The 15,107-nt window shown below is 37.6% G+C and overlaps 2 protein-coding genes across 2 annotated transcripts; one reads left to right on the plus strand and one right to left on the minus strand.

The window, feature by feature from the left end:
* Nucleotides 1–162: 162 nt before the first annotated feature.
* On the minus strand, nucleotides 163–1,120 carry LOC120876645 (olfactory receptor 52Z1-like). Its single transcript, XM_040258613.1, is given in 2 exon segments — nucleotides 163–630; nucleotides 632–1,120. Coding segments are annotated over 2 exon segments (957 nt in total).
* A 12,287-nt stretch (nucleotides 1,121–13,407) lies between these two features.
* Nucleotides 13,408–14,361, plus strand: LOC120875916 (olfactory receptor 51A4-like). The gene has a single exon (XM_040257668.1). It carries the CDS (start codon nucleotides 13,408–13,410, stop codon nucleotides 14,359–14,361), a length of 954 nt encoding a protein of 317 aa, XP_040113602.1.
* Nucleotides 14,362–15,107: the final 746 nt, after the last annotated feature.

Consider the following 15,107-nt stretch of genomic DNA (forward strand, 5'->3'; position numbering starts at 1 on the left):
CTCTCTTAATCCTGGCATGATATAAGATATCCAGGCGTACTGCAATTTGTGGGGTCGCAAAGAGTCGGACACGACTGAGTGACTAAACTAAACTGAACTGAACTGACTCTTCAGTTAGTGGAGTTACATAAAGAATTAAAGAACTACGCTGTTTAATCTACATCAGCAAAATTTCTTGCTCAAAGAAAAGATCTGGATAAATTTCTCCTGAATTTGCTTGGTCTTAACTCCATAAATGATGGGGTTGAGAGTGGGTGGTACCACCACATAAAGATTGGCAAGAAGGATATGTATATGGAGTGGTATACTGTGGCCCCCAAATCGGTGAGCAAAGAATGAAAAAAAGGCTGGGGTATAGAACAGTAATATAACACAGACATGGGAGCCACAAGTACCCAGAGCCTTGAGCCGGGCATCTTGGGAAGGAATTCTAAACACAGTACACAGTATTAGGGCATAAGAGATGATGATAAGCACTGCATCCAGGCATGTGGAGAATAGAGCCACAATCACCCCATAGTAGATACTGACATGGATGCTATCACAGGCAAGCCTGGCAATGCCCATATGTTCACAGTATGAGTGACGAATAATGTTCCTTCCACAGTAAGTAAACCGATAAACCAGAAAAAACCAAGGGGAAACAGATGAGGAAACTCCTAATTATAGAAGCAATGCCTATTTTTCCAATGACTGAGGGTGTTAGGATGGTAGTATATCTTAGTGGATAACAGATGGCTACATAGCGATCAAATGCCATGGCCAGCAACATGCCAGACTCTGCCACAAAGATGAAGTGGAGGAAAAACATCTGGGACACACAGCTACCAAAAGATATACCCCCTTCTTGGAACCAGAAGATTGCTAACATCTTGGGTGTGGTGACAGTGGAAAGAAAGATATCTGCCAAGGCTAACATGGAGAGGAAAAGGTACATGGGTTCATGAAGACTGTGCTCAGTGAAGATCAGAAATAGTAAGAGGCTATTTCCTACAACAGCCACTATGTACATGGAACAAATGGGGATGGAGATCCACGTGTGTGCATCTTCCAGTCCTGGGATCCCAATCATGGTGTACCAAGTGTCTCTAGGGTTAGTGTAGTTTGAAGAGGTTGTCATCTTTTACTCTGTCCTCTGATGCTGAACCCTGAAATAGGGTGAGGGAGAGAGAAAGAGAATGAGAATGAAGTATCAGGGCTATTTTATCAGATTAAGTGTGACTCTTGGCATTGCAGTAATTTAACTGCCTTAAAAAAGGATGGTAATAAGTAATGATTCAAGGGTGATAAGCCAAATAGACTTCACTGACATGAAAGTTACCATGACTTAATAGAGATAATGCTATTGGTATTTATAATGAAAATAGCAATAATAATAAACATTGAATGGGCTTATAATTTCATTTAAGCACTGTGACCAATACATTATATTTATTGACTTAGCATCATACAAGAAAACTTCTTTATAAGCTCTTGAGTATCATCAGTTTTCCTTCTTGTCTGACTAGTCACTCCTGGTGATTAATAGACACTTTTTTTTTTCTTTTTTCTAGAGCTAAAGAAAAAAGTGTTCAGAATACTGGTTTGGCCTTTTAGGGAGCTCAGTAACAATCATTATTCTTATGATTTAATATGAAGACTTTCATTATCAAATGAGAAGAACTTAGAAAGAGTAATATAACTGTAGACAGTCCTTACTTTGAACAGTGTTTTTCTACCTTAAGAGTGTGCATATTGAAACCATGTTCTCTCTTGTATGGTCCCAGGATGCATGCATTTCAGGTGAACTAATCCTGTGCAAAGCAAGGACTGATAAATCATCATTCTAACACAGAACATATGTCCTCTCATCACTCACATACATTATCTTCCTCCCTCCTATCTCACTTGCCTACCCTGCTTTTTTTTTCTCTTTTCCCATTTATTTCTCCCAGCTTATATTCAAATATCTGTCCTTTCCTTCTTTTCTTCTTTTTTTAGCTCAAATTTGAATACTATTTCCAGAGAAAAGAAAAAAAAAAGCTTGTATATAACAAAATAGAAAATAAGTTTCAAGCACTCAAGAATTAAACACACAAGCATTAAATAAGTTAATGAATATTTCTTTAAGTGCACTCTGTATTTAATACCTCACTGAGGAAGGAATCAAATATAGGTCATAAATATTTTCTATTTCAAGGATTCCTACCCTTGTGAAGGTCATGAAATGTGGACAAAAAAACACCTCCCTTCAAAGAAAATCAGGATAATATAATTTGAGATATTCAATCACATACACATGTTTGAAGGGAGGTGGAGAGGGAGAGGGTGGGATGATTTGGGAGAATGGCATTGAAACATGTATACTATCATGTAAGAAACAAATCGCCCATCTATGTTCAATACAGGATGCAGGATGCTTGGGGCTGGTGCACGGGGATGATCCAGAGAGATGATATGGGGTGGGAGATGGGAGGGGGATTCAGGATTGGGAGCTCATGTACACCCGTGGCAGATTCATGTCAATGTATGGCAAAACCAATACAGTATTGTAAAGTAAAATAAAGTAAAAATTAAAAATAAAAAATAAATTAAAAAAAAATCCAAACGTGTATGACACAAAGAAGCCTGACCTTCACTAGAGAGATAATGAAAAGATTCATGGAAGTGTGGTCATTAGTCATTTCTCAGAAACAAAAAACTTCAGGAAAGAACAGAAAAGACAAACAAAAAGCTAAAGTAAGGTATTTAAATCACTGTAAAAATAAGATCATCTAGCTTATTGAGAGCTTAGAGATATAAGAAATATGACTGAGCAAGTAGATTGTGTCTTGAAGATACAGAATTTTAAAAGTCAAGCTAATGGCTTCATGGCTTTGAGTTTAGTTTGTCACATGAAGGAGTAATTTATTAGTCAACAGTATTTACTAAGTCTCTAATATTTTAGCAAAGTTTTAAGAAGAATATAATATGATAAAAAAAATAAGATTTATTTTTCAGAGAAGCTTTTGCTGGTGGGAAGTTCTTTTTTTTAAACCTCCTATCTCCCAGTAGCATAGCTAAACAATTCTTAATTACAAACTTTGTAATATTGTTCACTAATACATTTCAATTTCCATGTGGCTATGTGTATATCTTCAGCTTCCAGTATAACACACTTTTGTTAAGTAAATATACTTTAAAAGTTGGTGAAATTTATTGAAATGAAGGAAGATAGCTCTCTAGAGTTGCTCTAGGAGATCAAAGCAGCCAGGAATGTAGCCTTAACAGTGAAAACAGGGTATAGAGAAGAAATACTTCAAGAAAAAATGAAAAAAAAAAAAAAAAAAGACTGTCAGGTGATAGGTTATATGAGGGATAAGTGAAAGGCAATAAAATATTTTGAGACATATTGTTCTGGGAAGAATAATGATACCTCTAACCAATAAAGGGAATAAGCTAAGGGATGCAGAATTCAGAGAAAGTTAATTGTTCTGAAACTATTAATATTTAACATGTCTATGGAATGACTGAGGAACTTAATGTGACTGACTGACTCAAACTTGCCTAGTACCCTGGAAAGAGAACTAGTCTAAGTATGAGGATCTAGCTGAGCTTGCCTCAGTTATGCCATAAACAGACTCAGATCTTGCTAGAAGCATTTCACCACTCTGAACTCTCTATACGTTCTGGATTAGAATCAAGTTAACTCATAGATGGTTCCCTTCTAGATACAGAAATCTAAACTTTATTTCTCACTTGTGAGCAATCCCTTCCCTAACCTTTCTTATCCCTTGATTTCCTTGATCCCATTATACCCCTGTCTTCCTACTACATTTGCATGGTTCTGAGTCTTTTCTCTAATGCTATTCTTATTATTTACAGTGTTATCATTATTGCTGTTATTATTATTGTTATTGCTCTTATTGTTCAGTGCCACCTCCAGACTGTTGTGTTGAGAGTAGAATGTCAGATAAAACACTAGACCTTCACTAGGGAAACCATTGGGCTTTCACTAGCATCTAGTACAATTTCAAACAATTAGTGAGGATAAAGTCTGATCACAGAATGCAAGACGTTAGATGTGTAACAGCTGAAAACAGCAGTGGTAGGCAACTTGAGAAGATTGGGGCTGAGGAAAGGAAAACAGTAACTAGAAGTATCAAAAGATACTAGGAAGTTTTCTTTTGAACAGAAGAAATAAACATGATGCTTAAAGTCAGTAGAGTCTCACAGTAAAGAATTTGAAGCAAGAAAGTGAACATCTTTTGCAATTAAGTTTCCATTATAGAAAAAAAATCATTCAAGCTACCATATGAGTGTTCTTCTTCTTTCCTTGAGGCAAAATGGAGTCAGAAGAATACAGGGTATATGGAAAATTTTCAAAAGACTCACATTTGATCCAGATATTTATAATAAATTGAAAGGCAATGCTTATTAGGGGACTTCTCTGATGGCTCAGCAGTAAAGAATCCACCTGCTAATGATGGAGATGTGGATTCAATTCCTGGGTCAGGAAGATCCCCTGGAGAAGGAAATGGCAACCCACTCCAGTATTCTAGACTGGGAAATCCCATAGTAAGAGGCGCTTGGCTGGCTATAATTCATGGGCTCACAAACGAGTTGGACATTACTGAATGATAAAGCAACAACAACAACATGCTTATTAGAGTTAGTGCCAAAACTCAAAATAGAGAGGGAGAGAGAAAGAGAGAGAGACAGAGAGAGATACTATTGAAAACAAAAGGTGTATAGAACAGAAAACAAATGAATAAGCCATTTTCCAACAGAGGGAAGGCTATCGAGGTGAGAGGAGAGAAATATTTTATAGCAGGATGAGTCAACTGATTCTTCAGGAAAGTTCAATTTTTCAGAATCAAGAAAAATTAAACAGAAAGAGGAGAGCTAATCATAAGACAGCATAGTTGGCTGGCAATTGAAGGAAATGAATTAATGCACAGGTGGTTCCCAAAGATAAAGGGGATTCCAAGGGACCAAAAGAGAAAAAGCAGGAATGGTCAGGGAAGGGCTGGGGGAGGGATGAATTTCTTTCCTGTTTACCTGACAGTAATCAAACACAAAATTCCGTCCTGGGTCTTTCTAATCCCTTTTCTTGCTAACTGCAGGTCTGAAATTATATTCCTCATTCATATTTTTTTTCCTCTTACACTCACTCTATCCACTTTCCTTTCAGAAGTCCTTTCATCTTTTAAGTGAATGTGTACTAATATATTAAAGTAAATCCATAAAGACACAGAAATGAGCTGATTTTGAAAACCAGCTTAGATATCAATTCAACCAGTTTCTAAGATAAGTAGATACCATGATCCTCATAGCTCACTGTCTAGGCTTCAAAAAGAAGCCTTCAGCCATTCAGTTCTCTTCTAAAGATCTTTTAGAACCTCAATATTTTCCATTATAATTTACATTATTTCTCTTCTCCCCAGTTCTCACTGGTTACCTCACTCAAAGCAACTTCTTACTGCAGCAGTGGGATCGTATTGAGGAACTGTGGAAGAAGGAGATGCCATCAACTGTGAGCCAGCTGATCTGAGAGACCGTGGAACTTTGTCAGACACATGTCACGCAACAGACCTCGTGGGTTTGTTACTTACCAAGAAGGAAGTTACACTATGCTCTTCTTTGAATTTTTTTTCTTCTTATTCCCAACCACTTATATCTTTCTTTCTCATATTCTCAGCTTGTGATTTAAGTCATAATTTACTGTTTTTATTGTTTTTACCATCCTAATTCTATCTTGTTCCAAATAGATAAGAACACAATTCCCCATCAGGGGGAAAAAAAAAGCCTCAGTCTCTAAAAACTACTATCAGAGCCTCCTGAGATGCCAGTTCTTTCAGTTCTGTGAAACAGGCTTCCACACCCACTACATCTAGCCTTGTGTCTCGACTCCTTTTCTGTTTTAGATAAAATGAGACAAACTCCTTCTGCAATAAACTATTCCAAAGAGAGTTTTAACCAGCAAGCTGAAAATAAATAAAGAAACCACACAGAAACCTGTGAGATAGAATGTGAAAAAATAAAAAGAATCTCAAGAATCTGTGACTGACTACAGTCAGAGCAAGAAAAACACCAGGCCCTTTTCTTCTGATGTTCCCGACTTTAGATTTATCCCAAATTTTAAATCCTGAACTATTTCTTCCTCACAAAGACTGGCTGTTTCAAAAGTTATAAATCACCCTCAATGAACCCTTCATTAACTTGAAAGATCATGGTTCAGCCAGCTAGCCAGAGATTCTCATTATTAACAAATATCATTTCACAAGCATTGGGCATGCCTCCACTCCAAGTCTTGGGTCTCCTTAAATCATGGCCCTGGGCAGGTGCTATAAGGTAAGCATATGTGGCAGGAAAATAATCACAGGTCCTTTGGACTAGGAGTGAGACTAGAGACTTACAGGACCCCTTTGGAATCCATTAAGCAGTCACCTACTGTCCAGTATTGGACACCAGGCCCTCATTACCTCCTTTATTCTACAGCCACAGACTTCCAGACATCCCATAAGACAGGCTGTCTGTCCTTGATCCAGGTTCCAATGTTGACCAAGAGGCTGGTTCTATAGTTTTTTCTATCCCAGAAGAACTAAAACCCAAGAGAATTTGGGAATACAGAAAAGTATCTGTGGTCTTCTGAGTTTTTGATCCTTTTATTAAGGCCAAGAAAGACCCACTGAATGAATAAATAGGCTTATGGGAAGATCATACTTCTTAGACAACCCTGGGGAATTAACAACAGCTGTATTAGCGGTAGTAACCCATACATAGACTGCCCTGAAAGACACAAAAAATCATAAAAATATAGGATGTTGTCAAGGTTTCCATCTATTAAATGCATGAGCTGTTGTGAGAGTTGGAAGGTCTATTTTTTAGTGTTGAAGGAACACAATTCTTAGGAATTTGCTGTCTCTAAAGAAACAAAAAATCCATGAAGGGGTAGAGCAATCAAATATTTCTAAGACTTTTTTCTTATTAAAGATGAGTCAAATATATTAATAGGTACTTGGGCAAACTTTGGGAGATGGTGAAGGACAGGGAGGCCTGGAGTGTTGCAGTCCATGGAGTCATAAAGAGTCGGAAATGAATGGGTGACTGAAAAACAGCAACATGTAAAGCAATATATGGGGCTTCCCTGGTGGCTCAGATGGTATAGAATCTGCCTGGAGTGCAGAAGACCTGGGTTCAGTCCTTGGTTAGGGAAGATTCCCTGGAGAAGGGAGTGGCTACCCAATTTAGTATTCTTGCCTGAGAAATCCCATGAACAAAGGAGCCTGACGGGCTACAGTCCATGGGATCACAAAGAGGCAGACGTGACTGAGCTACTAACCCTTTCACTTTCAAAGCAATATACACTCTTCAAACCCTGCTAACTGTTTAGTTTAGGAAGGGAGATATGTATGTGGGGGGAAATTAGCCTCTAATATCCACTACTGTTGCCATAGTACTTAGCAAGTTTAAAATATATTTCTGATGTATCATTACTTTTAAAAACACAATCACTCCTGATATTATTATGTTTCCAGTGACTAGATGAGGGCATTGAAGTCCTGAAAGTTCATCTGCACATATAGTAAGAAATTGAGCTAAAAGTTGAATGTAGGTTTGCCTTTGTCCAATCCCATGCTTTTCTTAGACAACATTGTCATTAAAATTTTAGAGTGACCAACCAAAGGGAGTGCTTTCCAACAGAACAAAAATCATTAATTTAAAATCAGAAACTGTCTAGGCCTAGCTTATTATTTCTATATGGAAGATACTATGCAAATGGTATTGGAGTGTATGGATTATAGTTGCACTCTATGGCAGAGATCCAATACCCCATCATGCACCCATCTCAACCAGAATTGCAATATTAAAAAGAAAGATTCCAATTTGAAAGGAGTGGGATAAAAAATGTGATAATAGATCTATCAGATCTATCTATATTTCTCTATATAGTATCACCCTGGTATAATCAGACAGAGGTTGTTTCTGGCTTGTGCATAACTCTACCCTTGGTTCTTTCTGATGTCCACCTGTGGTTTGCCCTCAGTAATCCAATATACCCCAGCAACACCATGATTGATTAATGATTTAGCCAACATGAACTCATGGTTTTAAGGAACTGAAAGGGTAACAAGATTTATTGTTCATCAATACAATGAAATTCTTAAAGAACTATGGCATTTACAGTTTTAACTGTGTGGCTAATTATTCTTTTGAGGGCTTCCCAGGTGGTACAAGTGGTAAAGAACATGCCTGCCAATGCAGGAGACTTAAGAGACACGTGTTCAATCCCTGAGACAGGAAGATTCCCTGGAGGAGAGCACGGAAACCCACTCCAGTATTTTTGCCTGGAGAATCCCATGGACAGAGGAGATTGGCAGGCTACAGTCCACACAGTCGCAAAGACTTAGACAACTAAAGTGCCTTAGAACACATGCATGCACATTTCCTTTCTCTCATGGTGGGAGATATGAAATCAGCAAGGGAGATGGCATGTTACAGCAAAGAACACAAACAGATAGCTCTTAGACCAGAAGAAGAAAACACTAGAACTTAAACACTATAAAAAATCTTCACATGCATTGATTTGGATAATAAGCAATATATAAATACTTCTTCTCTACCCATTATTCTAAATGTTCATTGAGAAATAACTATGCCTCATGTTGGATTTTGCATTACATTTTTAATCAAACAATAAAACTCTTTATCCTGACAGAGCCCTACACCAATTAAATATAATTTCCTATGACCTTCTCTTTCCTAGGAGAGGCCCTGATGAAACCATTGCTATGAAGTTTATACTAGTCTCTAGAGAGAACCAGAAATTCCCTGAACAGTAAAATTCTTCTGTATACTAAGGTCAGATACAAGGATAATCTGCTTGGCCAGTGCTTTGCTGGCATTCATCACTGTCAGAAATGAGATAAGGCTATTGAGAAGGCAGATTAGATTTAATTAGGGACAGAGAAAGCTCTGAATCTACAATGTCTTATCTTCTTGATAATTGAGTCCAAATATCCCTTCATATTGTGCCTTTAGGATATATGTATTTGGGTAAAGTACAGAACCAAGTAGAATGCTTTTCTTAGCACAATGGTGGTCCTCACAGAAGACTTCCATCAAATTTCAAACTTCCAAGGAGGCTTTATAATGAAAGTCTAGATATGTTGAACTTCTAAAAAGGTAGGTCAAATACTAAGGAATTTTAAAATATTGGTGTATATTTTATTTCCTGTTGTTTGTTTGTTTACTTCTATACTAAAGTCATGTGGATTAATTTCCCAGGGAAGAGTATAATATATGTCCCTTAGAACGAAGCATAGTGACAGAGTGGTTACTAGATAGGGAAATGCTTATCAGATACAAAGAAAAAATAAAAGCCCTTCCTGTAAGCAGTGATGGTGTGAAGTTTAGTAAGAAATGAAATGTGGAAGAAGATGAAGCCCGGCGCTCTCCTCTTATCTAGTCTTCATTCGTGGAGTTGGTGAACATGCTGATAAACACCTAAAATATTTAAAGGGAGGCACTAAATACAAATGGTTCCGTTTCAAATAAGAAATTTGAAATCAAATTGATTTGCAGGCAGCATTGTGTTGACCCAGAGAAATGCCTTAGACTATAAGTGGCATGTAGTATGTCTAGCTAGAGTATTTTGAAAGACATCTGCTGAATTTCCAACTTCCGTAAGCTGTCCGTGTGAAGCAGGGACCCTTATGTGTCTCACTGAAAGTGGTTGAAAAGATCTCTGAGTACTGCTCTAAACTTGTTAGATGAGTGCCAAGATGAGAATGGTCTTAAAATCAAGTTCTAATAGCCGTATAGTCAATACTGGACCTTCATTGAAATCATTAGCAAGTCAGTAAAGCTATAAAACCAAGGCAACGAGTGGATTGATGACACTAGTGTTTTTGTTGTTGTTCTTATACTTAGACAAAAGATACAAGCTACAGAAAATTCAGCAGTGGGTACACTTCAGGATCCAAGAAATTATAAGCAGTCATGACACTGTTTTATGTTGATTTTTCCTTTCAGTGTAGTGAAATTTTTAGAAGGAAAATGTTTCAATATAAGGATTCAATTTTGAGTTGATTCATAGCAAGAATGTTTAAGTTTAACACAGGCTTTATTTAACTCAAAAGACATGATCTACCCTTACACGGGAGATTATGTCCATGGGGTTTGCCAGGCAAGAATACATGTAGAAAGCATGGATTAACTTTTACTATCAATATTAATAAAAATTCTGAATATAAAAGTTACTTATAAAAGTAACTTGGCTCAAGGCAACACAGATAATATGTTAATTTGAAAGATGTAATTCTCAGATGTAATATATTGGCAACATGCCCATCACATGATGGATAGACTGTCAAAGTATATAAAGTTATTTTTCAAATAAAAATCAACTTAATATGTAAACTGAAAAAGAATGGGACTTCTCTGGCAGTTGAGTGGTTATGACTCTGCACTTCCACTACAGGGGGTGTGGTTCAATTCCTGGTCTGGGAACAAAGATTCTGCAGGCTCCACATCATGGGAAAAAACAAAACATGGGTAATAAAATCAAACATACTGGGTTTAATATAAACAAAGTTGGCTCTTCACCTTCCCCTTTCTCTTTTGTTTCCCTTTCCTTCCCTTCCTTTTATTTCTCATCCTGAATGATTATATCCTATAACTGTTGGTTGAAGCACAGATGTAGACATCTTCACTGTGTATGGGGTGGGGAGTGGGTATGGCTAATGTGCCTAAACAAGGCGCTTGGTCCTGACAGTTGTGAGGAGGGTGGTTTGTGAGGGGTAGACCAGCATGGGATGCCAGAGCAAGAGAGAATGATAATGATGTTCAGATGGGAGTGGAAGGGAAGGTATTAGTCCAGCAGGGAGTTGGATTCTAAATGTAGTCCAAGTGATGAGTGCCAGAGCCTGAGCAAAGTGGGAAGGGTATATACCTGCGAGAGGTGTCCCAAAGTGAAATGTGGACCTGTGTGAGCTAAGGAGGATGTTCTCGCCCTGGGACATGGCAGTCCCAAGTTGGGTGAGGAGTCCTCTGCGTGATAAGGCGAGCCGTACACAGGATGTCAGAGCCCATCTTGAGCGAGAAGGAAATCTGTACTGGAGAAAGTACAGTGTTACCAAATATAACTCTCCACTATATACAGTAGTTCAGACTCAGTAGTACTCCACTGTCTCTATTTAATTTGGCATGCAGAATACAGTTATAATTATTTTAATATTCATGTCTACATGCATGCCCAGTTGCTAAATCATGTCTGACTCTTTGTGACCCCATGAATTGCAGCCTACCAGGCTCCTCTGCCCAGTGGGATGTTCCAGCCAAGAATACTGGAGTGGGGTGCCATTTCCTTCTCCATTTGCTAATAATATATATCTTTGCATATGTTTAAATGAGATGTAGAGTATGTTGGGGCAGCTTAGAATTTTATGTTAAGAGAGTCTCACATCTTAGTGCTGTGAGATGCAGTATGTTGAATGACTGTATGTGGATAGTGTCTGTGGTATGATTGATGTCCTACTCTCTTACGAACCATGGCTTTCTTCTTCTCTTTTTAAAATATGAGTGACTCTGACACTTCATGTAGTCTTAAAAAATTATATAAAACTTAAACTTCTAAGTCCCTAAGAAGTCAACTTCTCTACTAGGGTTCTCTTTATGATAGACTCAGTCCCTGTCTGAAAACATAAGCTTTGTAGAACACTCTTTACTAAGCATACTAAGAGAAGATGTAGTAGAATAGAGAAGACATCATTGCTAAGAATACATCAATGGGTGACTGACTGTAGGCTGGATGACTGACTGTATAAGTATAGGTCCTGATACATCAATGGATGGAAATGTATATATTGTGATTCATCTTGGATCTGCTCTTCAAAGATATATTCACATCTATAAAAATATAATTTTGTTTGTTTATATCTACATGATTTTAAAACAGCACTATAGTACTAATTTTTCCTGAGGACAAAAACAGAATATTGTTTTATCCCAGTACACCCTCTCCTTTTCTTCCAAAAGGAATCCTTCATTAATTTTTTAAAAATTTTGTTTCTGGTGTTTTAGTTTTGGCTACACTTTTAAGTAATATGATTTTATTAAAGAGTGTGTATTGATTTCATATTTTCCCAGATAAAGTCAGTCATATTAGCTCCCTTACATTCTCCCCCATATCCAAATGTAGTTAACTCACTATTTTGCTTCTGCTTCCAAATTTAAACAAAACACTTAAATATAACTGTATTTAAGCAATAGTATATAATCTCTTTCTACTTATCTTTGGAAAATAAGCACATAAATATTAACACCATTTCCTCCAGTTATGCCATGTTTAAGATATTTATTGAAATGTAGACATTTATTATTTCCTAATATAATATATGAGGAGGGCATGGTGATCCACTCCATTATTCTTGCCTGGAGAATCCCCATGGACAGAAGAGCTTGGCAGGCTATGGTCCACAGGGTCGCAAAGAGTCAGACATGACTGAACAACTAAGCATACACACACAATATATTATATATGTGTTTTAAAATAGAGATATTTCAGATTTTATTCAAGAAATCATTTGTTAATGTTTGATACTATTCTAGCACCAATTTACAAGTAATGACAATACTCATTTTGATGGTTTTATCACTCTCTCATATTTGAAAAAATCAACATATCATTTTAAAAGAACATGTCAAACAACCTAGAAATTAATTGTGAAAATGAACAGTATCATTTGAAGTATTTATTTAAATAACTTGAGGTTTATGTGGTTTATTGAAATAGCTTATGCTTTATTTCTGCAGGTATAATTAACAGGAAAAATGTCCAGGTTTCAAGATGCTTGAATATTTTTATGTGTGTGTGGCCATGCTGCATGGCATGTGGGATCCTAGTTCTTCCACCAGAGATTGAATATGCACCCTTGCTGTGGATGCATAGAATCTTAACCACTGGACCTCTGGGGGTGTCCCCAGATGCCTGAATATTAGTAGGTGTGACATCAATGTGGGGAAAGTGCAGAAACTTCTTTCAGAGTCATCTTAGCCAAAGTAAATATATTTAACATAAGTGGATATATTAAGAAACAGAATTCAAGAATGAAATTTTTCTAAGCATTGGGATAAAAATAGAAAATAATACTCTTAATTTTCATTGCCACTTAATCAATGACTGAAACTTTCTAAACTAAAATAATTCTAGTAGATCTTACACTTTAATGGCAGTTATTCATTGTCTTAACTCTGAGTAGTTATTCAGATAGAGTTGAAAACATTCTAAGGATCCATTCCTCGATGTAAAGATGGCTAGAATTAATAATGCTGCCCCACAAGAGTTAGATGCATTATATTCTATCTTAAAAATCTGTGTTTTTCTCCCAGTAGAAACATTTAGAAACTGATCTGGGCTGTGCCCCCCGCCCCCAAAATATCTTTATGGAGCTTATAAACAGTAGCTGGTTCCAGCCACCCACTCTCCTTTTAACAGGCATTCCTGGACTGGAAGCTGTGCAAATATGGATCTCCATCCCACTGTGTATCATGTACCTAATTGCCCTCCTAGGAAACAGTACTATCCTCTTCATTATCAAAACCACCTCCAGCCTTCATGAACCTCAGTACATCTTCCTGTCTATGCTGGCAGCCACAGATGTGTGTCTGTCTTTATCAACTCTGCCTACAGTACTCAGTGTCTTCCTCCTGAATCACAGAGAGATTGAGTTCCACTCCTGCCTAACACAGATGTTCTTTATCCACACCTTCTCCTCCACAGAGTCAGCCATCCTGCTGGTCATGGCCTTTGATAGATTTGTAGCTATTTGCAACCCACTGCACTACACAGTAGTCTTAACCCATTCTAGGATTATGGGGATGGGACTTGCAGCCATGATTAGGGGTGTGGTGTTGATGGCACCTTTGCCAGTTCTGCTCAAGCGATTGCCCTTCTGCAAGGATGTCATTCTATCACATTGTTATTGCTACCACCCTGATGTTATGAAGCTGGCTTGTGGCCCTATCACAGTCAACATCATTTATGGGTTGTCCCTTGTCCTGTGCTCCTTTGGAGTTGACTCTATGTTCATTGTCATTTCATACAGCCTAATTTTGAAAACAGTGCTGGGTATTGCCTCCAAAGATGGTCAGCTCAAGGCACTTAATACTTGTGTTTCCCACATTTTCACTGTCTGCATCTTTTATGTGCCACTCATTGTGCTGGCTGTAATTCATAGGTTTGGTACATTCACATCTCTTCTTCCTCATGTCACCATGGCCAATCTCTTCCTCTTCTTGACTTCTGTTCTCAACCCCTTGGTTTATAGTCTAAAAACAAAACAGATAAGGTTCGCAGTGCACAAGGTATTCAAGTGCAGGGAAAACTTCCTCACGTAGTCAAATATGAGTTACATAAAAAATGCTAAACTGATAAAAACAGAGAGTAGAATGGTACTTGGCAGAGACTGGGGAGATGAGGAAATAGGAAAACTTTGGTCAAAGTACACAAACTTCTAGTTATGAAATGAATAAATTCTGGGTATCTAATGTATAACACGGTGACTGTAGTTAACAATAATGCATTATATACTTGAAAATTACTTAGAATACATTTTAAGGGTTCCCACCACAAAAAGGAAATGATAATTATGTGACTGTGTAGATCACAACAAACTGTAGAAAATTCTTCAAGAGATGGGAATATCAGACTGCCTGACCTGCCTCCTGAGAAATCTGTATGCAGGTCAAGAAGCAACAGTTAGAACTGGACATGGAACAACAGACAGGTTCCAAATCGCGAAAGGAGTACATCAAGGATGTGTATTGTCACCCTGCTTATTTAACTTATATGAAGAGTATATCATGAGAAATACTGGGCTGGATGAAGCACAAACTGGATTGAAGATCTCTGGGAGAAATATCAATGGCCTCAGATACTCAGATGACACCATGCTTATGGCAGAAAGCGAAGAAGAACTAAAGAGCCTCTTGATGAAAGTGAAAGAGGAGACTCAAAAAGTTGGTTTAAAACTCAACATTCAGAAAACTAAGATCATGGCATCTGGTCCCATCACTTCATGGCAAATAGCTGGGGAAACAGTGGAACAGTGACAGACTATTTTTTTCGGCTCCAAAATCACTGC

This window comes from Oryx dammah, unplaced genomic scaffold (genome assembly GCF_014754425.2).
Source record: "Oryx dammah isolate SB20612 unplaced genomic scaffold, SCBI_Odam_1.1 HiC_scaffold_17, whole genome shotgun sequence".
In the NCBI taxonomy this organism is placed as follows: Eukaryota; Metazoa; Chordata; class Mammalia; order Artiodactyla; family Bovidae; genus Oryx; species Oryx dammah.